Source organism: Ovis canadensis, chromosome 16 (assembly GCF_042477335.2).
Source record: "Ovis canadensis isolate MfBH-ARS-UI-01 breed Bighorn chromosome 16, ARS-UI_OviCan_v2, whole genome shotgun sequence".
Classification (NCBI taxonomy): domain Eukaryota; kingdom Metazoa; phylum Chordata; class Mammalia; order Artiodactyla; family Bovidae; genus Ovis; species Ovis canadensis.
In genome coordinates this window covers 41,477,760-41,505,318 of record NC_091260.1, presented here as the reverse complement: position 1 = coordinate 41,505,318, position 27,559 = coordinate 41,477,760, and the positions used below count along the sequence as shown (strand labels likewise).

The 27,559-nt window shown below is 39.0% G+C and overlaps 1 protein-coding gene across 3 annotated transcripts in view; it reads left to right on the top strand.

Annotated features, from left to right (window-relative positions):
- The window catches only part of PARP8 (poly(ADP-ribose) polymerase family member 8), a 192,153-nt gene that overhangs the window by 2,414 nt on the left and 162,180 nt on the right, over positions 1 to 27,559 (top strand). For all 3 annotated transcript variants that reach the window (XM_069556386.1, XM_069556384.1, XM_069556385.1), the window contains one exon: positions 71 to 125. In XM_069556386.1, coding sequence (XP_069412487.1) covers positions 71 to 125 — 55 coding nt within the window. The remainder of the gene's footprint in view (positions 1 to 70; positions 126 to 27,559) is intronic.

The window sequence follows — 27,559 nt, the reverse complement described above, 5'->3', positions numbered from 1 at the left end:
GAGTCCGAGTCAGGACCAGGGTTAAAAATCCACTTCAGGGGGTAGCTTTTAACAAGACTTTTCGTTTCAGATTTCAGATACTCAGACTCCACCTTTACTTTCACCTACGTTGGCGGCCCCAAAAGGTATTTATGTGTATAGAGTTGCTTCATTTCCTGTTCACAAGCTGGTGTTTCCTTTGTTCTTAGCGTGTTCCGTGTTCGGGTGTTTTTTTCTTCTTCTCTTGTTGTTGTCGTGTAGCCACGTCCCAAGCCTAGGTCTCTCGATTTTAAATAGCAGAGGGGAAATAAATAGGTTTGATTCAAGTGTTTCTAAGATCATGCCACGGGCCAACAACAGAGCTCTCACACTCTTCGTGCTAAAGATGTTCTACTAGCTCTTGAGCCTTTAGGGATTGACACAGGCGAATGCAAAACCAGCATATTGGGCATAAAAGACATAAGATGTCACAGAATAGTTTGGTCACATGTGATTCTTCTGGTGAGCTGGGGCTGCACATTTCTATGTTTTTTGTAGGTTGACATAAACATGTAGTCTGCCAATTCTCCATCTTTTTTTTTTTCTTTAAGGAGCCCTATTTTGGTTTTCATAGTTAGAAAGAATTTGGAAGTTATATGTAGCTGGAATGTGTAAACTTTTTTCTTGAGGAGGAAGAATGAGAGATGCATACTTTAATACTAAGTTGTTAGAGATGTGAAGAAAGCCCAAATCCAATTTTGTGTTTACCGCTTAGAGATGAAATTAAACCATTAAAATATGCCTTGCTGTCTTCACTTGTTAAGGCAGAATTTTCACCCTGTTAGACCTTTGGGGACACAGTGGTTTAAAAGCAGTGGCCACATCTGAGAACTGTCAGAGATTTAGCTTTGCTGTTAGAACCGGACATTCAATAGCTTTTGATCATATTCCAAAATATCTTTTAGCTAATGGAAACATTTAGGAACATATAAATTGCAAAAGAAGCTTTCTTCTGTAAATACATTTTTAAAAAGCTTGGAATTAATATGAATCTTAAAAATACTTAGGATTTGTGTTGCAGTGTACATTTCAAAAAAGCTTGCCTTGAAATAGTTATCACATTTCCCATAGACACAGTGTACTTAAGTGTCAGGATTGGTATATTGATTTGATTTACTAGTTGAAAATATAGCATATGTAGTATGGACTTTATTAAAATTACAGTATTTCTAAATTTTCTATAGTACTGTTGTTTTTGAATAAAAAGAATACATTAGAAGAGATTCAGGTAAATTAACACTGTTCTTACACTTACTATCTGAAGGATGCTGGTGTATGACTAATAATCTCTTGAATTGTTTTAATAGTTAAAATTATGCTATGTGGCCCACTGTAAACATTCCCCATGCTTCTGGGTTGATACCTACCTGAGTTGTCTGTTTCACAATTGTGGTTCTCATGAGAGGTGTGGACTGGGAAAGCCCTGGGTAGGCTTTTCAACTAATTAGCTTTATTATTAACAGTAAGATACTTGTTTTGGCCTCAGTTTACTTATCTGTACAAGAAGGGGATGAACCTTACAGTTAATCACTAAGATCTGTTTGCACTAAGATTCTTTATCAGGAAATTACTGAACTAGTGTTAACACAGCAAGAGGTGGAGAAGTTATAACTGCCTCCAGGAGCAAGGCCTGGAGATTGGGATGGATAATTGCGATAACATCAGTTTTCAGTGTAGGAACAAACACCATGGCTGCTCTTAAAGTAAGAGATGTTTCCTTCTCTATGTTATCTTCCTAAAGGACAGTTTTTTCCTTGCTTCCTGATTTAAATAACAGTTCACTTGCATTTGTAATGTGGAACAGCTTGCTTTTTAAAGATTGTTGTGAATTGTTGATGTGATTGCTTTGTCCTTCCAAAAGCTTGCTCTATAAACCAATGTATAAAAGATTGTTTTAGTACTATAATAATAATACCTTTAATATTACCCCTTTATGGGTTTGTAGCTAATAGCAGAAAATAAATTTTCTGAAAGAAAAAAATTGTTTTCATGAACTACATTGTCTATATTAGAATTTTATACTTGTTATGTATTTCTCATTGCTGTGTGTCAATTGTGCATTTAAAAATGAAATAATCCTTTGATTTAAAATGCTTATCAACTTACTATATTCAGTTGATAGTGTCATTTTGGATTGTTGTTGTTCAGTCCCTAAGTCGTGTCCAGTTCTTTACGACCCCATGGACTGCCAGGCTTTCCTCTCCCTCACTATCAGACTCATGTCCATTGAGTTGGTGATGCCATCCAGCCATCTCTCATCCTCTGTCACCCCTGTCTCTTCCTGCCTTCAGTATTTCCCAGCATCAAGGTTTTTTCCAATGAGTTGGCTTTTCACATTAGGTGGCCAGAGTATTAGAGCTCCAACTTCAGCATGAGTCCTTCCAATGAGTATTCAGGGTTGATTCCCTTTGGATTGACTGGTTTGATCTCCTTGCTGTCCAAGAGACTCTCAAGCGTCTTCTCCAGCACCACAATGTGAAAGCATCAGTCCCTCGGTGCTCAGTCATTTCGTGTAAGCTAGACTCATTTTCCTGATTAAAGGAAGGTGGAGATCTTCTGGAGAGATAGTCCGTGTTTATCTTGAATTATATTGTGCTATCATTTCATCTAAACCATTGAACATATTTATGTTCAAGAAATGATTTCAAGAATAATTTTCAATTCAGGTTGTATATAAAACTTATCTGCTGTTTCCTCTCTGACACTCTCCAAGAATAGTTACACTTTGTTTTGAGGCAGAAGTTGATTTTATATGTTACTCTTCAAAAAAGAAATAATACTGAAAATTTTTTTCACATAATTTTTGTGTGTATGTGTGTTTCTGTAGATAAGAGGACATGCCAAGAGGCCAGTGTGTCAGGGCTGGCCATCGGCCTAGTTGGTTGGCCTTTCATTTAGAGGTTGTGCGAGGGGCAGAGTGCCTTTTACACTTGCCCTTCTGTCTGTGTGGACTTCAGGTGAGGTTTGAAGGGGAGCAGATAGTCAGCTAGAAGACTGGGTTCACTTGGTTTTCCCTCGTGGGAAGGTTCATGGAATTATTATTATTCCCAGCTTTTATTGGGAAACTTGAGGCTCAGGGAGTTTAGAGAACCGGCTCAGATTTGCTCAGTTAATGATGGAGCTTCCAGGTAAAGCCTGTTCTGTCACACTTCTGAGACCTGTCCTCCTTTCTGTACACTAGTGTTCCCAGCTTCTTTGAGCAATCTCTTGAGGCTCTTGAACATCAAAAAAATGATGTAGACGTTTCCCTGAGAGTTGTAGTTTTCGCATCATTTGACTGACAAATAATGAGAAAAGAAGTGTTAAATGTTAAAAATTGATTATTAATACAATCTACATATGCTTGAAAACTTGGGGTATATATATATTGGGCAAGGTTAATTCATTGTAGCACTGATCCTGACAATGCTTCTGATTCCTGGCCTCCTGGGAAGAACTCCAAAGTCGTCAGTAGTCCTGGGCCTGCTGTAGGCTCCTCCTGAATGGTACCTTGCAATTTCATGGGTGTGCTAAAAACTATAAACCAGGAGCCTCAATTGTATACAGTTTGTAAGCTGATGCAAATTCATTCCTTCCCTATACTTTGTCATGCTGTTTGTTTACTTTTTTCTTTGTCCCTTATTGGTTGGCAGTAAACTTAAGACCACAGAGATTTGGGGGCTCTTATCCTTCACGTCGCTTGCAGTCAGTTGTACAGTCAGTGGTAGAAGAAACAGAAGGGGCCAAGTGAGTGGTGACGGCTACTGAGAGGCTGGGGGAGCAGGCTGAGTACTTGGGGCCAGAGGTTAAAGATAGAGATAGGAGGAGCCGGGAAGGAGCCTGGTCACGAACTCCGGTAGGATTCCCTGACTGAGCTTTCAGCAAGGAAAGTACTGTGAAGACATACCTGAGGTTTTAAGTGTTGATTGTTTAAAAAAAAATCGAAAAAGAGATAAGTAAAAAATAAAATAAAAATAAAAACCGCATGATTTCTCCACCTTCTATTAACATTAGAATTTATTCTCTCAGAATTTTTCTGCGTCTGTCTGCATATACAATGTACACATCCAAAGACTGTTATTATCCTCTCAAGACCTCACTGTTTTTCACCCAAGAATATAACATTAATGCCTATCTTTTAGAAAGGATATGAGAGTAAGAAATGCTTATTGAATTAGGAATTTTCCAATATCAGTGTGCATGATAAGAAATCTAATATTTATATTACAAATTATTAATAAATTAGAAATTTGATGTTTGGTGCAATGTTCAGAGTTGCCTATGAGTTTACACCCTTTATTGTGTGTCCACAGCTTTACTTTTTTGAAGTAAGTAATTTTACTTTTGGCTGTGCTGGGTGTACATTACTTTGCCTAGACTTTCTCTAGTTGCAGTGAGCGTGGGGCCATGCATCCTTGAGGTGCACAGGTTTCTCACTGCATGGCTTCCCTTGTCGTGAACAGGCTCTAGGCGCACAGACTTCAGTAGCTGCAGCATGGGCCTCAGGAGTTGTGGCTGCTGGGCTCTAGAGTGCACTGGGCTTTGTTGCTCTGCAGCATGTGGGATCCTCCTGGGCCAGCGATCACACGGTGTCCCCTTCATTGGCAGGTGGATTCTTATCCACTGCCCCATCAGGGAAGTAAGTCCCAGATTGACAGGTGGTCTGGCTGGTTGAAAACAATTTCCTAACCCAAATGACCAGGTGTAGGGATGGATACTCAGATAGCTCAAAAAGCCCCTAATCTGGTGATGTCACTCAGGAATGGAATTTCTTATGAATCCAGAAGTTGCTTACTCAGGTTATAAGCCCTATTCTCTGACCTGTTCAAATGTTTCCAGAAGACAGATAGTGCAGTTTTTTAGGATAATAGAGAGTTATGGGGGCTGTGGTACACTGGAGAGTTTTTTTTTTTTTTTCAGAGTATTTAATTCAGTTACAAAAATCGACACCACTCTGGTGGTCGACCACATCTTCTGGGGATCCTAATCTGCTGGGGCTCCCATTGCACAGTCATTTACTTATGGGATGCTATGGAAAGAGGCAATCCAGTTGACTGCTAAAGTGCATTTGTTTTCTTTTGAGTTCCCTAGAAGGAGGTGTGTACGTGTGTGCAGGAGTTGGGGAACTGAGAGGATGGAGAAATAATTCCAGCATTTCCAAAAAGATTCATCAGTTTTCAGTATGCAAGAAGTACATGTTCATTCTAAAATTTTGAAATATGTAGTTACTTTGAAACCTTCAAGAGCTCCTGAAGGTGTCAGAATGAAAAGAATGATCATTGAAAAAAAAAAATTAGAATGCTTCTCTTACCCATGGGGACCTATTTTTCATAATTTTTGGTTATATCAATTATTACCCAAAATGATATCTTTTTTAAAAGTGTGTTTGCTGGTGCCCTGGGAACCTGCCTTGGAGGTTTGGTGTGACTGGTGGAAGGGAGTGTGAAGGAAGCTGAATGAGTGAGAGCCAGGCTTTCACATCCCTTTGTAAATTACAGCTGCTCTATCTAGCTCTTTCTGTTCCGGTATAACATTTTCTTTGAAAAATGTTTCATTGGTAAATGAGTTTTAAAACCATTGACCTAAAGTAACCACCAACTTAACTCAAGTTTATTATAGCTTATATATTAAAAAATTTAAACTCCATTCATTTCATGGATTAAAATAATACTGCTAATGATATTTATTGGGCACGGTCTCTGTAAGCTTTTTCGCCTACCTTACATCCTGTATTTGCAACAAAGAAGACCAATAGGTATTTTGTCAGCTGTTGTACATTTTATAGCTAAAGAAACTGTTGGGTAGTTTAAATAGTTTATGGTTAGTAAGAAGCTGAATAGGGATATACTACCCACTCCAGTACTCTTGCCTGGAGACTTCCATGGATGGAGGAGCCTGGTAGGCTGCAGTCCATGGGGTCGCGAAGAGTCAGACACGACTGAGTGACTTCACTTTTACTTTTCACTTTCATGCAATGGAGAAGGAAATGGCAACCCACTCCAGTGTTCTTGCCTGGAGACTCCCAGGGATGGGGGAGCCTGGTGGGCTGCCGTCTGCAGGGTCGCACAGAGTTGGATACGACTGAAGTGACTTAGCAGCAGCAGCAGCAACAGTGTAAGTCAATGTTTTTGTGAGGTTTTAAGGGGCATGGGTTGAACTGGCGTGACTAGAATAGTTGGGAATGTTTGAGCCTGGGCAGGGATTGCTTTTGCTGGTGGAATGTCTGCCAGGGGCAGTACTGAAAATCTGTTGCTTGACAGGGCAAGTGCCCGAGCCCAGTGCTAAGCAGTAATGGTAGGAAACTTATCTATATAGACTGTGGAATTCTTGTGCAAATATTAGGCCCATCCATTTAAATTCCCCATCATCTCTTTCTGCAGCATTGGGGAAAAAAGGGGAAAATAAGGCATAAAAGTGAAGTTTCATCAGTCTGAAAAGTATTTTGTAATTCTCTGCACACATTTGCTCTTGGATGGGTTGTGCTGTAGTAGATAAGTATTGCTCTAAGACAGCTGTCACTGACTTAGTATGGAATTTTAATCAAGTTATTGATATGTAACCTTTCTGTTTTTCATTCTCTAATTTTCTGCAATCCTGTCTCCCATGTGCCCCCAGGAAAGACTAATCAAAATGTGTTTTTATTAATAAGACTTGTCATTCTTGTGTGATTGTGATTATACTTCAGGTTTTCTGTTCAGTTATCTCACTTCATTGCTGAGCAGTTCAACCCAACACATGGAAACATTTCCTCCTTTGAAGAAGCTTCTCTTCCCAGCCTTTCCCTGGTCAGCTTCACATCATTTGAGCCTGGTGTCGGGAACCTCAGTCTCAGGTTTCATGTATCACTCCTTCTTCTTCACCTTCTAAGCTCCACCAGCTCTTACTTTGAAACCATTGTTGGCACTTTCATCACTCCCCATGTCTACACTTGGTCTGGGTCCTGATAACCTTGATTTAGGTCAGTCACTTTTAACCAAGTGACTTAAAATACTCGATTAACAGCTACTCACCCATCCAGTTCATTTATACCTGAACTCTTTAGGTATTTATTTAATCAAAGCACTTACCTGCTCAGAAGCTTTCAAATGCAACCAAGATTTTCTCCAGATTAAATTTAATTCTCATTCTTGACTTTCAAGAGCCACCTTTCCCATCCATTCATATATATTTCTTAGCCTTCCAAATGCTAACTCACTGCTGTTTATTTATTGACCTCATCTCTCTAATTAGCAACAGTTTGTATGAACTCAGTGTATTAAGCATATACGGCTTTTCAAGGTTTATTGATAGATAACATCTGTGTTGCATAATATTCTTGGTTTGGCTATCAAGATCATGGTTTTTATTATCACAAAGACTGATTGATTTCATCTTTCCTTTGACCACAAGTGGCATCTCTGTGAAAATATGTAATGTGTTCACACAGAAGAGGATAGAGGGAGATGCCGAGTGAAACAAGTTGAGATTGAGAAGACAAAAATGAAACCTGAGGAGGGTGGGTGGGATGAGAAAATAAACAGATCAGTCTGCATCCGTTACTGAATAACAACAACAGCTGATCTCAATTGTAGTTTATTTGCATTTTGGTGACATCCGGTTTGTGGCTGATACCTTCTTGGTATTAAATGGAGGATGCAAATGATTCAGTGGTAAATTTAAAAGGAAGACATTCACATAAGCCTTTGAGCAGTCAGATCATTTTTCCTTATACTGAAATTAGCAACCAAGATAGCTTCTTTCTGAACATTTTGAAATGTAGGTTGGAAAGACCTTCCCAATGGCCTGAAAGTGTTCTTAGGATATGTTAACCAATTCTGAAGTGCTGTAGTTATTTGCATTTTCATCACTGTTTTGTCTAAAACACAAGTACAGGTTATTATTAGCCAAGATGTAGTTGTAAAATATTCACTGTGTTTGAAGTAGAGAATTGAGCCAGAGACTAATATAACTAGTTGACATTTGCTAGACTTTCATATCTATGCAGAAAAAAATATCAGGCAAGATTGGAAAACAACAGACCAAAATACTATTAAGGATAGAGCTGTATAAAAGAAACAATGGTAAGTTGAATAAAATAAGTCACACACATAAAATCAGTACTTTGTTTAGGAACTAGAACTTATTTTAGCAGAGTGCCCAGAGTATAGTATTTCCTAATATTTCTTAAATGATAATAATATTTTTCCTATGTGATAGTATTTCCCAGACTGTTTAATTAGCTGTTAGATATGTAGCCAAATATGTCTGGGAAATGCTTAGTTAAACAATATTAAAAAATTTTAATGGTTGTCTTCTTAGAGGCTTTTATATATTAATGTGCATTATGCATACCCAAGAGGTGAATTAACTATTCAGGGTTTTTCAGGCTTATTTGATTACAGATCTGGAACATCTCAAGAGAGCTGTTTTGTGGAAAACACTTTGGCAAACTCTGAGTCCTATTCATTCAAAAGTTTTTGAGTAAACAACAGTATAATATAAATGGAAATTGCCGATTCACACTGAGCCCCGAAGAATTTATTTGCAGTCATTTTTACAGAACTTGCTTTATGACAGGGAAAGTCTTAGTTAAAGGCACTTGGCATTTCGTGCCACCAACATTTCTACATGAGGACTTCTTTTTTCTGGGCTGCTCACTCTCTCCTCAGTTGTATTGAAGTCATTTATGATGAGAGCTCTCATCTGTTCTTTATGAAAGCACTGAAGTTAGCAGGGCCCTCTCTGGCACATGATTAGAAGTCAGCCTTTTAAGGATGTGTTAGAGATAGATAATGATGCTGTGTAGCAGAAAGACTCGTTATGTCCTCTTAAATTCTGCCACTTTGACTGCAGTAGAACTTCTTAGTGAGCCATCTTTGATGGAATATATATTTTGGGAGAAGTTGGTGGTGAGAGAAGACTAGAATCTATCTAAATGTTTCATTTCTTTGACAAATTACATTTAATAAATCAATGAAGGTATCTATTTTGTAAAATCATTTTCCTCCCAGTGACCACATGAGAAAATTACTTGAAGGAGTTTTCAAACATTTCTCAGAATTTTTTCAACGCTAGTCTGGAAATAAACTCTCTCTTCTTTAAAGAGCAACAGTCATTAAACTTTAGGCAGCCCCACATTACTTTGGGCCTCCCAGGTGGCGCTTGTGGTAAAGAATCCACCTGCCAATTTAGGAGATGCCTGAGACAAGGATTCAGTCCCTGGGTCAGGACAATCTCCTGGAGGAGGGCATGGCAACCCACTCCAGTATTCTTGCTTGTAGAATCCCATGGGTACAAGAGCCTGGCAAGCTACAGTCCATAGGGTTGCAAAGAGTTGGACACAATTGAAATGACTTAGCACACACACATGTTACTTGTGGTAACATCTGTGTGGAGAATGAATTGTCTGCTTTAAAGTGCACTCCTGGGGACAGAGGGTCAGGTCTGTATTCAAAGTGATTCATGTTAACATTTGATGTTTTTTTTCTGTACTAACTGCTGTTGTGATTCAGTGGAACCTCACACATACTGAGAATCTAGTTAGTTCTAGGTTTCTCATTTGAAAGTTAGTGTGTAAAATGTTAACATTGAATTTGTAATTGTGATAATACATTTATTCACCTACATGTATTCGTATCAGTGATTTTCTTCAGAACAAAGTCATCCATATTAGCATGTGGGAGACCTAAGCAGAAGGCTAAAATCTGCTTCCTGGATAAAAGCTGGTGCAGTCATCCTTTCTCATTAAAATGCACCACAGCTAGATATGCAGTAGGAAAAAAACCAGGCCCTCCAGCTGAAAAGCAGTCATCGCTTTATTATTACTACAGAATTTGATATGATGTCTGTAGTGATTGGTGGTGGTGGTTTAGTTGCTTTGTCCTGTCTGACTCTTGCTACCCCATGGACTATAGCCCGCCAGGCTCCTCTGTCCATGGGATTTCCTAGGCAGAAATACTGGAGTGGGTTGCCATTTCATTTTTAGCTAACGAAGAAAGATGTTCGAATAGTTCAGTGAGAGCCGCATTCTTTCTTGATTCTTCTTGTATCAGCCGATCCTTCTGGGAAAACCAGAAGGTGAATTCAGTGAGTTTTGATTAAATGATTTCGATCAGAGTTGCATATTCTTCATTGAATTTATCCCCTCACTGATGAAACTTTGGCCAAGAAAGCTTTTAAACTTAATTTTTTGAAATCATGCTAGTTTGATTTCATTTGAGCTTTCTGTGTTGACTTCCTATGTCATTAATTTAAAATTTCCAGTATCCTCAATTCTTGATGTCCAGTATATACAAAATTCTTTCTAGCTGTAAGTAATTGGTAGGGAAAAATCTACTTAGGGCAATAGTTTCATAAAAGAGTTTTTTAAAAGAAATGTTGACATTTTTCAATCTTTGGATTATTCTGGGACATGTTACATTTCAAATGCACTTTGAAATCAGAATTCAGGTGCTTAATACTTCACAGCTATTAGAACGGCCAAAATCCAGATCACTGAAAGCACCAAATGCTGCTGGAGATGTGGAGCAGTAGGAATTTCTGGTGGGAAAGCCAAGTGTAGGTCCAACTACTTTGGAAGACTGTTTAGATAGAAAGTTTCTTGTAAAACTAAACCTATTCTGACCTGTGATTCAGCAGTCACACTCCCTGGTAGTTACCCAAAAGATTTGAAAAATGAATGTCCACATGAAAATCTGCATATGATGTTTGCAGCAATTTTACTCAAAACGGTCAAATCCTGGATATAACCAACATATCCTTCAGATGGTGGATGGATAAGTAAACCGTGGTGTATCCAGATGTGGATTGTTTTTCAGTGCTAAAAGGAAATGAGCTATCAGGCCATAAAAAGACATGAAGTGAAGTTGCTCAGTCATGTCTGTGACCCCATAGACTGTAGCCTATCAGGCTTCTCCGTCTAAGGGATTTTCCAGGCAAGAATACTGGAGTGGGTTGCTATTTCCTTCTCCAGGAGATCTTCCTGACCCGGAGACTGAACCCAGGTCTCCTGCATTATAGGCAGATGCTTTACCGTCTGAACCACCAGGGAGGTCCGCCCCCCCCCCCCAAAAAAAAAAAGATGTGGAGGAAACAAGTGCATTCTACTAAGTAAAAAAAGCCAATCTGAAGGGCTGCATACTATGTGGTTCCAACTATATGACATTCTGGAAGAGACAAAACTGTGGAGATAGTGAAAGGATCAGTGGTTGCTGGGAGTTAAAGGAGAAGGAATGGCTAAATAGAGAGTTTCTAGGATATTGAAACTGTTTCATGTGATACTGTATGGGTGGATATATGTCATTGTGCATTTTTGTAAATCCATAAAATGTACAACATGAAGAGTGAACCCTAAAACTAGAGTCTGGATAATATTGATATGTAGTATACATTCCTCATTAGTAATAAATGTACTGCTCTGGTGGGGAATGTTGGTAATGGGAGAGGCGGTGCTTGTGTTGAGTGTCAAGAGTATGTTTGGACTTCCCTGGTGGCTCACGTGGTAGAGAATCCATCCGTGATGCAGGAGACTCAGGTTTGATTCCCTGGTCAGAAAGATCCTCTGGAGAAGGGAATGGCTACCCACTCCAGTATTCTTGCCGGAGAATCCCATAGACAGAGGAGCCTGGTGGGCTACAGTCCATGGGGTTGCAAAGAGTCAGGCAGTGACTGAGTGACTAACACTTTCACACACTTTTTATGAGGAATCTCTATATTCTTCTCGGTTTTGCTGTGAATCTAAAACTGCTCTAAAACAAAAAGTCTGTTTAAAAAAATTGCCAGGGGTAAAAAAAGCAGGTACTTGCCAAAACTTTTCCAACTTATGATTCAGATCTATAGAAAGCCTAAGGATTTCTTTTTGTATTAAACAGGTATATAAATTTGAATCAGGGAAGTATAAAATTAGCTATTTAGTTTTACTAAATAAAAGTGTCTTGGCACAAAACTGAAATGGGTAACCTGTGTTATGGTTTTAGCATTTAGCTAATTTTGTAAAAGGAAATCAGTTTAAAATTAGAAATCAGTTGTATTCAAATAGAACTTATAAAACTGTACTAAATAGTAAGTATTTTGTATTACAGGAGATATCAGTAACTATCACAAGTTTTCTGTGCCTCTAGAATTTTAGTCACCATGTGCTGTGTTGTGTTTAGTTGCTCAGTCGTGTCCGACTCTTTGTGACACTGTGGACTGTAGCCTGCCAGGCTCTCTGTACATGAGGATTCTCCAGGCAAGAATTATTGGAGTGGGTTCCAACCTAGGGATCGAACCTAGGTCTCCCGCATTGGAGGCGGATTCTTTACCATCAGAACCTCCAGAAAAGCCCTTAGTCACCGTATAAATCCAGTATTGATAATGCCAGTGCATTTCTCAAAACCAAGTAGAACTTGGTGCTATCAGATATTTCTGTGGCTGAATACTGAACTTAAACATAACATATTTTTGAAACATTTCTCTCTTGCACACACATGCACATATGCACAAACCTGCAAAATCCTGAAATGACAGTGCATTTTAAGCTTTCCCCCTCAACATACAAAGATAACATTCTGAAGTACGTTTGCAGACATTAAGGAAATAATCTGCCTATTTCATTCTCTCATTTACACACGTCCCCATACGGTTCTCAAAAATTGGAGACACAGAGAATTGAATTACTTTGAAAAATTATTTTTAGTGGGGAGGGGTAGATAAGCAAGGAGTCTCATATAATCTTTAGAAGTTTTGATACCACATTACAGCTTTTAGAACCACCACAAACATATATAAAGTTCTTAATGATTATAAGTTTTACTGTGTTTACAAATTAATTTTAGTCTAAATATTCAGAGATTATGAAGTTGTATTTTATATTTTTCAAAGAAAATACTGCAAATGTAGGTTAACTGATAGTTATTTAACAATTCTTTATAACCTGTAACATTACAGCATGGTATAGCACAATTAATTTGGATTATTTTAATCAACCAGTTAAATGAATTAACCTCTCAAAGTCTGGATTTTATCATCTATGAAATGGCAGTAGTTATACTGCAGGGTTTGGAGGACTGAACTAGATAAGAGGTTTGGAAAAGTGTGTTGTTAGTTGTTCAGTCATGTCTGATTTTTTACGACCCTGACCCCTTGGACTGTAGCTTGCCAGGCTCCTCTGTCCATGGGATATCTCGGGCGAGAATACTGGAGTGGGCTACCGTTTCCTTTTCCAGGGGATTTTCCTGACCTGGGGCTCCAAACTTGGGTCTGATGCATTGGCAGGCAGATTCTTTACCATCTGAACCAGCAGGGGAGCCCAGTAAATTTGGAAGGAAGACCTGAAGACTGTTCTTCGGCTTTGTGGTTTCCTAGAAGGAATCATAGGACTCAGAAGCTGTTAAACTCACTGTTATATTTTGTTCTAACGAAAGGATGCAGATTAAAATCAACAAAGGGCCCAGGCTCACTGGGCAAAGTCCAGGAGAAACCAGCACAAGTTCCCAGGTTTCTGGTCAGTAGCGTCACATGGACACATTTGATTTTCCCCACCGTGATGTGTGATAACACATGCAGGGTATTGCCAGCCAGTGAAATTCCCCTGAGTCTTGGTGTCCAGAGATTTTATTAGGAGTCAGTCACAGGCATGATGAGGCAGTCATGGCAACCCACTCCAGTATTTTTGCCTGGAAAAATACCCATGGACAGAGGAGCCTGGTGTCTCAAAGAGTTGGACACGACTAAGCGACTAAGCACACAGCTCAGCACAGGCATGATGCTGCTTTGTGACTGACCTCAGCTACTTAAATTCCAGCCACAAAGCAAAAAAAAACATTTGTTTGCATAACTGTCTGAGCAAATCCAAGACCACAGGCCTACAGGAACATCTCTGTCAGGCAGAAGATTCATTCCAAGGGCTCCAAGCTCATTTCCTAGAAACTGGCCAAGGGCCAATCCTAAAGACAGACTTTTCCTGGGAATGTGCAGGGTTTGAACGTCCAAGGCCCGAGTTAACCCTTTCCTGCTGGGTCCAACACAAGACTTGAAAGAGGAGGCAATTCTTGTAATTATTCATAGCACTAGCCCTGATTCTGCTTCCCTAGTGGCTCAGTGGTACAGAATTCTTTGCCTGACATTGCAGGAGACAATTATTCGATCTCTGGGTCAGAGAGATCTCCTGGAGAAGAAAATGGCAACCCACTCCCACTCCAATATTCTTGCCTGAAGAATTTCGTGGACTGAGAAACCTGGCAGGCTGTATAGTCCGTGGGGTTGTAAAGAGTCAGACATGGCTTAGTAACTGAACAACAACAACAACAACAACAGCAACAAACCCGACGCTACTTCCTGGAGTCTAGACCCCAGGAGCAGACAGAATAAGGGGAGAAATGCTCTATTTGGGGTAGGACAGTTGCCCTGATTGATTTGGAAATACAAAATTTTCTCAGTTTAGAAAGGCATTAATTTGCAAGGTGTGCTATCATTGAATAACAACTTCTAATAAAAACTGTATTAAGTATACACCGAAGTTAACAAGTTAGCCATAGCACATGTCCACTTATATAACCGCATGCTATTCTTTTTTTTTTTCCCCCAGTGTCTCAAACTTACATTGTAAACCTTTGTCATTTTTAGAGTCTGAAGATTCTCAGGAATCACTGGCTGTTGTCCTGTCACTGCAGTATTCCAGTGATACTGACTTGCCTTCCCCAAGTTCTGGGTTCCTCATTGTCACCTATAATTTTAGAATAGTTAGGCCTCCTTTTCTTTTAATTTGAAAAATGGCAGGTTTTTGTCTACATTTCTTATTTGCTTTACCTTGTATTTTTACCCTTTCTCTCATCGAGTTGTATAATTGTGAAAATTAAGTAGTTTCTCTGGAAAATCAGTTAAAAGTATGTTTTAGGGTCACTACCAGAGCCCTCCTCTTGACAGGTCCTTTCTATTGTCCCAGCCTCCCCCATCCTTAGAATGTCTTCATATATTCTGATACATTTGGCAGTTTCCCCTGACTTTTCTGGCAGTGTCTGACCTGTAGTGTGACTGTCTCTGTAGGGGGGAAAAATTATTTTAAGTCTGTGTCATAGCTTTCTGCAACAGGCACATGGTGATTCTAACACAAGTGACCCAGAGGTGACAATCAAATGAGGTGAAATGTTCTGCTGAGGTCTGAGTTCTCTCTTGCTAACACTGGCGGGTAAATGTCACAACTACTTCCTGCATAGTAGTTAAGAAGTTTATCCTTTGATATATATTTTAGTGATAATAAGTTAGAAACATGAGTCTTATAATCAGGGAAATCCAATAAAAAAACAAAGACTTACTGAGCCAGTAATTTGAGATAGGCAAATAATTCCCAGTTTCTGCTTCTGAATTGCCTCTTACATTTTGGTCCCAAGCAGATTTCTCATTCATATCATGTCCTTTACATGCTGGAGAAGCTGTTGGAAGAAACTGGTGACTGCAATAACTTTATGCATTCTGATAGCCTAGACATTAACATGCTTAATTGAAGTATCTGTTTGATAATTTAAATTAATTTGAAGCAATGTAATGAAGGGAGTTTTCAGATTTTGTAGAGAGGCTAATTTAGGGACCAAATTATTCATCACTAGGCTGACTACCTCTGTCTCTTCCATTACCCTGCATCAGTGCCCCTAGTTCTTATTTTTCACAGCACCCTCCCGCCTGCTTCCCACATGCTATGTGCTGCTTTTTAATTTTATTTTTGGACAATGACTCTCAAGGCTGTTAGGGCCTCCTGGATGGCTCAGCCATAAAGAATCCACAGGAGACGCAGGTATGATCCCTGGGTTGGGACGATCCCCTGCAGGAGGAAATGGCAACCCAGCCCAGTATTCTTGTCTGGAAAATCCCATGGACAGAGGAGCTTGGCGGGCTCCAGTCCAAAATGTTGCAAAACATCGAACACAACTGAGTGACTGAGCATGCATGCGTGCACTCAAGACTCTTGGAGCTGATACACCAGGAAAGTGGGAAACGGGAAGGGTGAATAAACACAGAGGTCGTTAGTAAACCATCTGTATTCTTGCTGCTCCTCCATTCACTCTGTCCGCTTCTCTCTGTGTGCATGTCTATTTCAATATACATTTTACATGCAGAAATCTACAGTTTTTTTAAGAGCAACTGTTATCACAGTTAAAACCTGGGGAAATTGATTTTCTTAAAGGAAATACCAATTGGCAAATAAAATCAGTTGATTTTTGCTCCCCTGAAACTTACTTAAGTGTATTGATCAAATACGCTCTGAAGAAAAACATCACTGTCTCATAAAACATGTTTCACTTTCATGTGCCTTCCATATTCTGCTAACTCAAGCTTCCTCTTTCTAAGGGTTAGTTCCTAAGTGATGTTGAAAGCCATGTATGTGGTAAGAGGGCAGAATTGCAAAATCAGATGTAAATAAAATCTTGATATCTGGAACAAATCCATCTGTCCCATGTCCTTTGTTAGGACCTGAGGGCATGCCCGATATTCCTAAAAGCCATGCGTCGCCATTCAAAGAAGCAAGCAAAAGTTCTTTTTGATACCCTACTGCAAAGCACATGGATTACTTAATTGTATTAGACATTTTGCAGATGGTTGAAATTTTATGAAATGCTGAGTTTTATCTTTTTTGTGAATTCAGAAGATAGACCCTAGTTTTCTTTTTAAAATTCTTTAGTTTTGGCTGGGCTTAGTCTTTCTTGCTGCACAGGCTTTTCTCTAGTTGTGGCGGGCATGCTTCCCATTGCAGTGGCTTCTTTTGTTTCAGAGCACAGGCTCTCAGGTGCAGGGACTTCAGTAGTTGTGGTTCATAGGCTCAGTAGTTGAGGCCCCTGGGCTTTAGAGCACAGACTCCACACTTGTGGTACGTGGGCTTAGTTGCTCTGCAGCATGTGGGATCATCCTGGATCAGGGATCGAGGATCAATGTCTCAGATCCTCAATGATCCAGGATCGTCCTGGATCAGTGTCTCTTACATTGGTAGGTGTATTCTTTACCACTGAGACATCAGGGAAGCCCAATCCTAGTTTTTCTTAAAAATTAATTTACATAGATAGTTTCCCTAATACTAGGGTATGAGTAAGTTTTTGTTCCAACTTTAAAGAATGTATATTACCAGAGATAATAAGAATCAAATGTATCCTATCCTGTTAGAAAATGTTACTTTTTCTTGACAAGAATTTAATGACATAGCTAAGTGTTCTTTTGTTTCATTAAAAAAAATAGCTTCAGTAAAATACAGTTAAGCATTGAGATTTGTTCTTTCGATATCTTGTGTTTTTTTTTTTTTCAGCTAAAAATTAAGTGAGTTTAGCTTTGAATCCAGTTATTCATTCTTGAAGAGCTGTTGGGTTGCTGATCTATGAGGCAAAAGTCATATTACCATCCTGGGTGTGGGTAGTCACTTACAAGCATCAGAGGGATTAGCATTGGGTGGCTGAAAAGGAGGGTGAATATTCCTCTTTGATGTCTAGAGCACCAAATTTACAGATTCATTATTCTTACAGCTCAAGTTGTCTAAGAGCCTCATATTATGAAATTTAATTTCAGTTTCAGCTACTTGTGAAGCAGTTTATTGAAAATAGAATTAAAGTCCTCGTTTTGAAGTTATGGAGGAGACTCAAGAATCACAAGAGAATTTCTTTCAACCTGAAGTTGAAAGTCTGTGAGTTCAAGGACTAATAAATAAAAAAGCAGACGATACAGTGTGATTAAAGGGGAGCTATTCCTGTAGTTACTGTGACCTGGTTGAGGAACATTCCAATCCTGAATCTCCCACTTTCTGTGCTCTGTCTCCCCACACCCCATTCTTCTTTTTCAATTTCTTCTTTATTAATTTCTTCTTTTTGAATATGATGTGATTGGAAACCAGATAACCATGCTTGTTAGAATCCTGTCTAAAATGGCACAGACTTCGTTCAGGGACCAGAGGGAACATAAGGACAAATTTTGTGACATATTTTTTGATAGTTTAAAACGATTTTGTATGTTTCGTTTTCTTCTGGGTTTAATTTCATGGTTATCACTGTTTCATACGCTCATACTTACAGCTTTTGCTACAAAGCAGAGGATGAGTTGCTTAGATAGCATCACCGACTCAATGGACATGAATTTGAGCAAACTCCGGGTGATAGTGGAGGACAGAGGAGCCTGGCATGCTACAGTCCATGGGGTCTCAAAGAGTTGAACACGACTTAGTGACTGAACAACAGCAATACAAAGCAGTGTAAATGTTGCATGTATTATCATTGTCATGTTGACAGATGGCAGTGTATGGATAGGTGGTTGGAATTTTGTTGTTTGAGTGAGACTGTGCCATTAGAAATTTGTTTTCCCAGGTAACAGTATATTCTGTACTTCTGAGTGGAGAAATCCAGGTCTGAACTAAGCCTAATTGAATACACAGCAAGGGGAGGTGGTATAGGGAATAACATTTGATGATACTTCCTTTCCTTATAATTTGTTCATTGTATTTTAATATCAATAAGTTTTTCTACCAAGAATTTGAAAGTAACATTTTGCGAAGGTAAATTTTAACAAAATCATTTGGGCTTATTTATAGTCACTTAACATTTTCAGTCCATGTGTTAATATTAATTCTACTTGCTAGAGAGAAGGTGCATAAAGGGTATTCAGTGTGATAATCACCTTATTACTGCAGACACATAGAAGTTTGGCATTTTTAATATCAGATGTTTTAAGTTAAGAGAACTTGCCAGTGTCCCACAGCAGAGAAAATCTCTGCTTGCTTGTGTGTCTTTAATCTTTCTGTGATAAAATTAAGCCTAGAGGCCTTATGCTATTTTAAATTTTCAAAATGAGGTCACATAAATGTTGTGTCAGACTTTTAATTCATGAGTAGTATCCTCATGAATAGTGAAGATAAGTTATATTTATATCCTACTACTTGCTTAGCTGTGGATCAGCAGAGGTGAAGAGAGAGCAGTCATGTTACTTTCAAATGTTGGTAAACTATTTTTCTTGATCTCATATGAGTATGATGACTTTTTTTTCTTTCTGAATGTCGAAACGTATGGTCTAAGTGAGAGTACATTTGGTGAAGGCAGGATAAAATGCTTCAAATTAGGGCTGACCTGGAAATTTTATGGATTTGGAGGGGGAGGAAGTGAAAAGGAACTTTAAAAGCAAGAGAATGAATAGTAGAGAGGATGGATTAGCAGCAGAGCTCAGGGATCCCAGGGATTTATCTTGAAGAGATTGAGAAGAATTCCTGTGGTTTATGCTGCAGGGGATCAAATTGAATTCCTTCCACCTAGGAAATGATTTAAATACCCTGGTGCTATACAGAGTGTGAATGCTTTATTTACTTTGAGGAAGAGGTTTAACCCTTCTCATAGATTCCATCAATTTCAGATGTAATGCAAGTATACTTTCCCTTTGGCTATTTTACAAGGACATTGAGGATTAATTAAATTTAAAAGAAAGTAGTGTACTGAACCTCCAGGAGGCAGAGGAGCTATGTATTATTTTCTCATCATTCATTCCTTATTCATTCATTTTGCAAATATTTGTTGAATATCAATTACAATGAAGACACTATAGCAAGGTGCTCTAACTGGGAATATAAAGATGAATGATGAGGGTGGCTTCTGCCCTTATTACATATTGTGTTCATAGTTTATTTTGAACATTTCCATTCTAATATGAGTAATTGTGCAGGGACATAACATTGCCAGTCTCAGCAATAATTAATCTTTGACTAACTTCACTGATATATATTTTTACTTTGTAAATTCACTTTTCTAAATTTAGAACTGCTCTACCTTCTACTGTAAGAGAGGCACAACATATACATTTTTCTATATTATAATCGTTGCTCTATGGACACCTTTTTCTTACAGAAAAACACAAACAGTAAATCAAAACAGACCCCTCATATAATATTTTTTCCATTAAAATATATAGGTCATATTTTAGATGGCACACTGAGAATAATTTTAACCACATGCTCATATATGTGAATCTATTGCTAAGTAAAATTTTAAAAAAAGAAAGTCTCTAATATTCATGTTGTTTAATTAGCATTAAAGAAGCATAATTTAATCTACAGTTTGAATTAAAATTATATGTTAATTATCAAAGACAAAAATTTAGACATTTCCAATAAGCATTTGTAATTTATTTTAGTAGAAGAATGCACACTATTTTCCAAAACGGCTGGTGAAGGTTTCCTAGCTTAGGTGACTTTTATAGCTAATTGGTTCTTGAAGTTCACTGAATAATGAGTGAACAATTTTGACTACCAGCCTGAAAGTGTTAGCTGTTCATTTCAGTCTGAGCAAGTGAAAGTAGATAAATTTGTAATATGTGCCTGGTTCTCTCCTTTGAGTTTGAGAAGAAATAAAGACTCTTCTTCCTGAATGAGTAGAGAAGAGAAGGGAATTTCTCTCCTTGATTATTTCTCAATTTAGGTTTGTGTTTTTGGAGAAGGAAAATAGTGCTGGAATCAGTAGCCTTTGTCACTGCCAAATAACAGAGCTGTGACGATGTCCTGGGCTGGGATGAAAAAATACTGGCTGAAGAATAACGATAAGTGACAACTAAAGTTTTATATATATTCATATATTCTATTTCTCTTCATCTTACGTAATGTTATAAAAATGATAAAATGCCTAAATGTAGTCTTGACAGAGCACCAGAGTCCAACTTCTGCTTCAATTACATGAGCCTATCAGAAACCTTATGAGGATATTTTGGGGCTAACCTAATGTTATTTGGAGCCAGTGTCAGGAGTGATTTCCAGGACTCACTTGGCTTCCATATTTATAGCTTGGGTTTTTAAAAATGGCTCTTTCACTTTTGCTACTTTGAAAGCAAGGAGCTTAGTAAGTGTAGCAAAGGACATATTTTTCTATTTCTGCCTCCTGTTCCTTCCCAGAAGCAGGAGGTGGGTGAAGTCTCTCTGTAGGTGGCATGCTTGCAGGGCACTCAGGGGTCCTGTGGTTCTGCTGCAGCTCCAGTCCCATGGCGATCAAATCATCCAACATCCCTGTGGCTTCTGCTGTCCCATTTATAACCTGTAAGAGAAGCCTGGACTATAGGCTCCTCTTAGAGAAAATGCAGATTTTATGACATTTCTTTTTTTGCACATAAACTGTTATTTGATTAGAGAATAGGGATAAGCATGCCAGGATTTCTGGAACGTGCAGATCGTTCTCAGAGCATGGAACACACACAAGCTGTGTGTCTTGACATTTGTATCTGTCAAGATGCCTTCATTTGCTAATAATGGAATATTCAACTCAGTTGGCTGAAATAAAAGATTTTTCTTGGTTATTTCACTCTGGAATCAGTGAAAAATTGAGTTTATGGGTTGATTAATTGGAGTTATGAATGTCTTCAACTACTTGGTTTTTTCCCAAAGTTAACGCTTGTCTTCCATGTCAAGTGGTACGTGTCACTTTCTCCAGGGATTGCAGGACAGCTGCAGACTACTCCAGTGGTTTTTCCTTTCCTGTATCTAAACAGGGGAGATGCTTTCAGATGCTGATTATTTGGGGCCTGCATTCCATGTCTCATTGCTAGAGTTGGGTATCAAATTAGCTGTCCTCAAATTAGCTTACCCTGAGAAAGACACAATACAGTCATGGACAGTAGGAACATTTCTGGAAAAAAACAAAAAAACAAAAAAACAAATAGATGTTGTTGGTGTGACAACCATAAAGTTCACCAGAGAGAGTTTTTTCATTTCGTGATGTATTTTCCTATTTGGCCTTGGAAAAGCTACAGAACAATTGGATTTATCTTCCACAAATAAATGTACTATGCCCTGTGAGAGTAGTTCATTCTTACACACAACTCTTACAAACAAAAGACTCTGCTTGGTTTGAGTGTGCTTGGGGCAGGCTTCTAGAATCACTAACAGTAGTTTTGCAACAAACCTCAAAGATCCCTGGTGAGCAGGCATTGCAGAAGTGACTTCACAGGAAATACTCATTGGGAAACAGGTCAGAGTAGGTCACAATGAACCAGGTCTTTCCAGTGCAGAGGGTGGTGATAATGATTGGTAAATATTTCATTCTTTTAGATAATATTCTACAGTTCACTTGACTTTATATTATTGATGTGATTTCAAACTCACATGTGTGGCTTAAAATATTTATTAATACTTTAAAACTAATAATGATGGAAATTGAAACTCAAATAATTCTCATCTCTTATTAAACAGTAATTATGAAAGTGCTAAATTAATATTTTTATAATTCCTAGAAGTTAATTCTAGCTTGACTCTTCAAGTAGCATTTAAATTCTTTACTGAAAGAAAACCACTTATGTGTGATGAGTTGTTATGTTATTTTATTCCTTTTATTATATAGCTTTGTCAGTTCATAAAATTAAGAATGTCTTGATATATTATTGGTTGAGCTGTGGCTCAAGGCACTCAAACAAGAAAATGATTGCTTTGGTGATCTTAGACAAATGTCATCATTCAGAATGACTTCCTTGTTTGTGCGGAAGGAATGGGATGGGATGGGGCAAGATGTTTACATATGAAGACTATTTCCTGCTGAGTTTTTCAGGGGGTGCTCCATTTTTCCTGGGGATTGTTAAGCTGTTGTTTGACCCTCTGGCCTTCTGAGGAAGAGACTAGTCCACCAGTTAGCTGAGTTGTGATTTTTCTAGGGAGCTGGGGGACCTGAACCTTTAAATTGGCTACTCTGTTCTTTCTTCCACCCCATTCACTCTTATCATCTATCACAGCTTTTGATTTTCTTAGCCAGCATGAGCATGGTCAGTAAGTTTAGGCTAGTTATGCTGCTGTAACCAAATAACTGAAATTTGAACCACTTCATTCTGCTAAGGTTTATTCTGGTCTTACTGTCTACATCCACCTTTGGCTGGTAGGAGCTCCATACAATCGCTGAAGGAATAGGATTGAAGAGCCTCGGTCTTGCCTGTGTATTATCTGGAAACACACCTTGCTCAGTTTCTATTTCAGGGAAAGAAAGAAGCTGGAGAATTCTACATGGACCTTTCATTACCCCAGACCAGGCGTGTCACGGAGCACTTCCTCTGCTGTTTCACATGCTCACACCAGTCATGTAGACCTGCCCAGCTATGAGTGTTATAGTGAGAGGGGGCAGGAAGAATGTCAGTGAGTAATATTACGCCTGCTGTATTTCTCTGTCCTGGGAAAGTTTACAATTTCTGAACATTTGGTGAGGTTCCTAGAGATTAAGTCATTCTCCTACCTACCTTACTTGGTACAGTGGTCTCTTGAAATTCATAGAGCTTGATAATTCCTAAATGAGGCTTATGTCTCACCATGTACCTGGATTATTGCAGGTATTTTCTATTGGAAACTTGTTTTAGAAACACTGTCTACCCTTCTGGCTGCTAACACAGTGAAGCTTGTCAGTTTTTATCCTTAGCTGGAGGTTGAGCCTTCCCTGAGGTCATCTCCCTGCAACCCTCTCAAGAAAGTGCTCTTAGGCTTAGACCGTTGTGCGTGCTTTACAATTAGGAGATAGGACCTGTAAGTTACGTAAGATGGCAATAAGATACAAAGATTCCCACTTGATGATTTCCATTTCTCTTTTAAGGAAGGCAGAGGAATGGAGGGATTAAGGAAGTTGGAATGGTCACTGTGAAGAGATGTGAAGCGGGGAGGAGAGATCCTCAGTGCTTTCTTTTCCATACTCTGCAAAGCCCTCTGCTGTTGTAAAGCCCATGATGTTTTTACTGGACCTCCTTCCCTTCCCTCTTGCTGCTGCTGTTGTCTTTGTTCAGTTGCTCAGTCATGTGGCAATCTTTTTCAACCCCATGGACTGCATCCCTCCAGGCACCTGTATCCATGGGATTTCCCAAGCAAGAATACCGGAGTGGGTTGCAATTTCCTTCTTCAGGGAATCTTTCTAACTCAGCGATTAAACCTGCATCTCTTGCATTGGCACGTGGATTCCTTACTGTTGAGCCACCAGGGAAGCCTATATACAAGTATATAGACACGCAAATATAGTTCCTGTTTTTCAAATAAAATTTGTATTTTGTTGTATATATCAGCGTATGATGAATATTTTCTTATATCAATAAATATCATTAAAACATGATTTTTAGTGTCTATAAATTTCATACTAGGATAGATTATCATTAATTTGAACATTTATTTTATCACTTTTAATCTTTTGTCTGCACCATTCTCCCTCACGATTAAGGACTTTGACACCCGATTTGCAGTTTTCCAATCAATTTTCCAATCAACCCTAAATCCAGGCAACACACCAGTGACTTCAGAATCCACAATGATGCTCTACTTAATATACCAACGCCTTTCATTCTTTGGATATCGCAACACAAGTATTTTCCCATTCTAGCCATTTTAGCCATCGATGTCATAGTCACTCTCTGGAACTTACCATCTCCTGGAACTGCTTAACCTCTGGTGTATTTAGCCCACACATCTTACTCTCTGACATCGTCAGCTTGCTGTCTTTCCAGCTCTCACATTATTGCTACATTTCATTGAGACCTTTGATCTCCTTGCCCATTTACTTTCCTTATTAACGTCTCCTAATTTTATTCCTTCCCCTTTTAGCCTGTTCCACCATTTGAAAGACCTATTTGGAAATATCCTCTCAACTTCTTTGCCCTTTTAGCTTTCTGTTGCGTCCATCTAGCTAAACTGCATCTAAGATTTGTCTACCTAGTGACTCTCCTAGACTGATTCACATTTCTGCAGGCAGAAACTCGGGAGTGACAATTAATGTTCTTAAATGTGTGATCTCCAGCCTCAACTGGTCCCTCACATATCAGCTACTACAGCAGTTGTTGAAAGGATACTGAATAGTGAGACACACACCAGTGCTGTCTGCTTCCCTGTTCAGCTCGCTCTGTTTTCTATAGTAGCTTCTCTCTCTCTACCTCCTAAGACCTCGTATTCCTCCACCTTCTTCTGAATGACATTCCATCAAAATTGTTGTTAAAATCAGTAACCAAAAGGTAGCAACTCTTTTCCCTTTTTGCCAGGTACCTACAGCCTTGTTTTCTTCCATCATCTTTGCTTCCATCATTCAGTCTCATTGGAAAGGAGCCCATGGCTAATGTGAACACATCTATTCCCCAATTTATTCCCCTTCCACACACCTTCTTCTTGCTAGTTTCTTTGTCTCAAAAAAGCAAACAAGCTTACAAATAAAAACCCCCTTGGTTTTAAAACTCCCTTGTTTCCTCATTCTTCTCTTGTTCCTGCTTTCCTTCCCTCCAAAGCCAGATTCTCTGACGGAAGTGTTTACATCCTCAGCCTTTCTTTCAGCTGAACAGCAATGCTAATAGCGGCCTCTCGCGCTCCATTGACACAGCTCTTAACTTTGCTTGACTTGTTTGAATGTAGCCTTTGGCAGGGTTAATCAGTCCGCCCTTTGGAAATGCTCTTCTCCCTTGGCCTCCATAATGGGCTCCTGATTCTGCCCCACGTCTTTGACTGCCACATCCTTTTATGGCCTCCATCCCCTGTTCCAGTTTCGCAAATGTCAGAGTAACTTAACATTCCCTTCTCTTCCCTCATCTTTACCTACACCAAAGTGAGAGTGAAAGTGTTAATCGTTCAGCCACGTTTCGCTCTTTGCAACCCCATGGACTGTAGCCTGCCAGACTCCTTTGTTCATGAAGGTGAAGTCACTCAGTTGTGTCCGACTCTTTGCGACCCTGTGGACTGTAGCCTACTAGGCTTCTCTGTCCATAGGATTCTCCAGGCAAGAATACTGAAGTGGATTGCCATTTCCTTCTCCAGGGGATCTTCCCAACCCAGGGATCGAACCCGGGTCTCCCGCATTGGAGGCAGACACTTTAACCTCTGAGCCACCAGGGAAGCCTTTGTTCATGGAATTCTCCAAATATCCGGGGAAATCTCCATCAACTCCCGTGTGTTGAGTTAATTTCGTTATTGTCACGTCTTCAGTTCAGTTCAGTTCAGTCGCTCAGTCATGTCTGACTCTTCGCGACCCCATGAATCGCAGCACACCGGGCCTCCCTGTCCATCACCATCTCCCGGAGTTCACTCAGACTCACTCCCATCGAGTCGGTGATGCCATCCAGCGATCTCATTCTGAGCCGACCCCTTCTCCTCCTGCCCCCAACCCCTCCCAGCATCAGGTCATGTCTTAGGTCTCCCCAATTTCTGATGCTTTGTGTTTTCAGCCCATATCAATGTTCTTTATATCTCCTGGCCTACTAGGCATGACAACTTGGACGTTTTAAGAATCTTCAAACTAAATGTCAAAAATGAAACTTACCTTCTGCTCCCTTCTGAGTTCCTGTGCCATTGAATGATTACACTGCTTACACACATTTATACACGTGACAGACTTGGCTGATATCCAGGATGACTTCGTTTCCCACACTCCCTACTTAGAATTGATCATCACGTTGCTGTTTATATTTTAACTCCTTGATATCAGTCAAATGACTGATACTGAATGGCGGTGGTTACTTTCCATCCCAACTTCCTCTGTCTTTCTTCTGACCACGACCACCACCATTTCTTTCTTTCTTTGTTCTAATTTTCCAGATTAGTCTCTCTTCTTCCTGTCTTGCTTCATTCCATTCCATTCCACCCTAGCAAAATAATCTTAAATCTGATCAGATTACTTCCTCCTCTTAAAACCCCTTCTAGTTTATCCACTGGCCACAGAATGAATCCAAAAATCTTCATCATGTCATTCAAAAGCTGCCTTGTGATCAGGCATCTCTTGATCTTCCTACCTAATAATTGATCTTTGCCATTTTGTCTTCTTTTCATATTTTTATTTTGCATTTCACTTTACTCCTGTGTGTTATGCTTTCAGTTTAGGTATCATTTCTTCTAAGTTTTCCATGAAACTGTGGCCCCCATACTTAACTGTATGTATAGTGACTTGATGATTAAAACTCCCCATTTATGACTCTGTGTTACACTCCCTCAAAGCAAAAATCCGTTTCTTTTTCGATTAGCACAGTGCCCAAATTAAAGCAGAGAATCAGAACTTTTGAATGAAGCAGTGAATGCTGTTGGGACCTAATTAGGCAGGCCTATTAATGAGAAATTCTCTGTTCCCATGGTTGCTTTTTCTTACTTCCATAAGATGGTAAGATTAAAACTCTTTGCTTCTCTGATCCCTTGACTAAATCTTACTATCAATATCTAAGATTCAATTTAAGTAGTCACAGTTGGTCAGTCATTACCTTGTCTTAGAGGCACTTAATCTGCACCTCTATGGCACCTCATGCTTATTTGTTATAGTGCTTAAAACGATTTATAATCATTGGCTTTCCTGCCTGTATTTACTTCTTGACTTTAAATTATTCAAAGCAAGAATATATACTGTTCTTAAGTGTGTCTCTAGATGATTAACCCAGGAAATGAAGAGCTCTTAAAATTTTCAATATAAGAATGTTGGGGACTGCCCTTAACAATTCTTCTTATAAGTAAAGCAGGAGTTCTCCACATGATTATCAAACTCAAATGTAGTAAAGCAGGAGTTCTCCACATGATTATCAAACTCAAATGCCATTGGTAGATTTTAAGCAAAATTATCAGTTGATGGTAAATGAAAGGAATATTTTAAATACTACTTTCCCTTACTGTTCAATAATTGTTACAACTGACCAT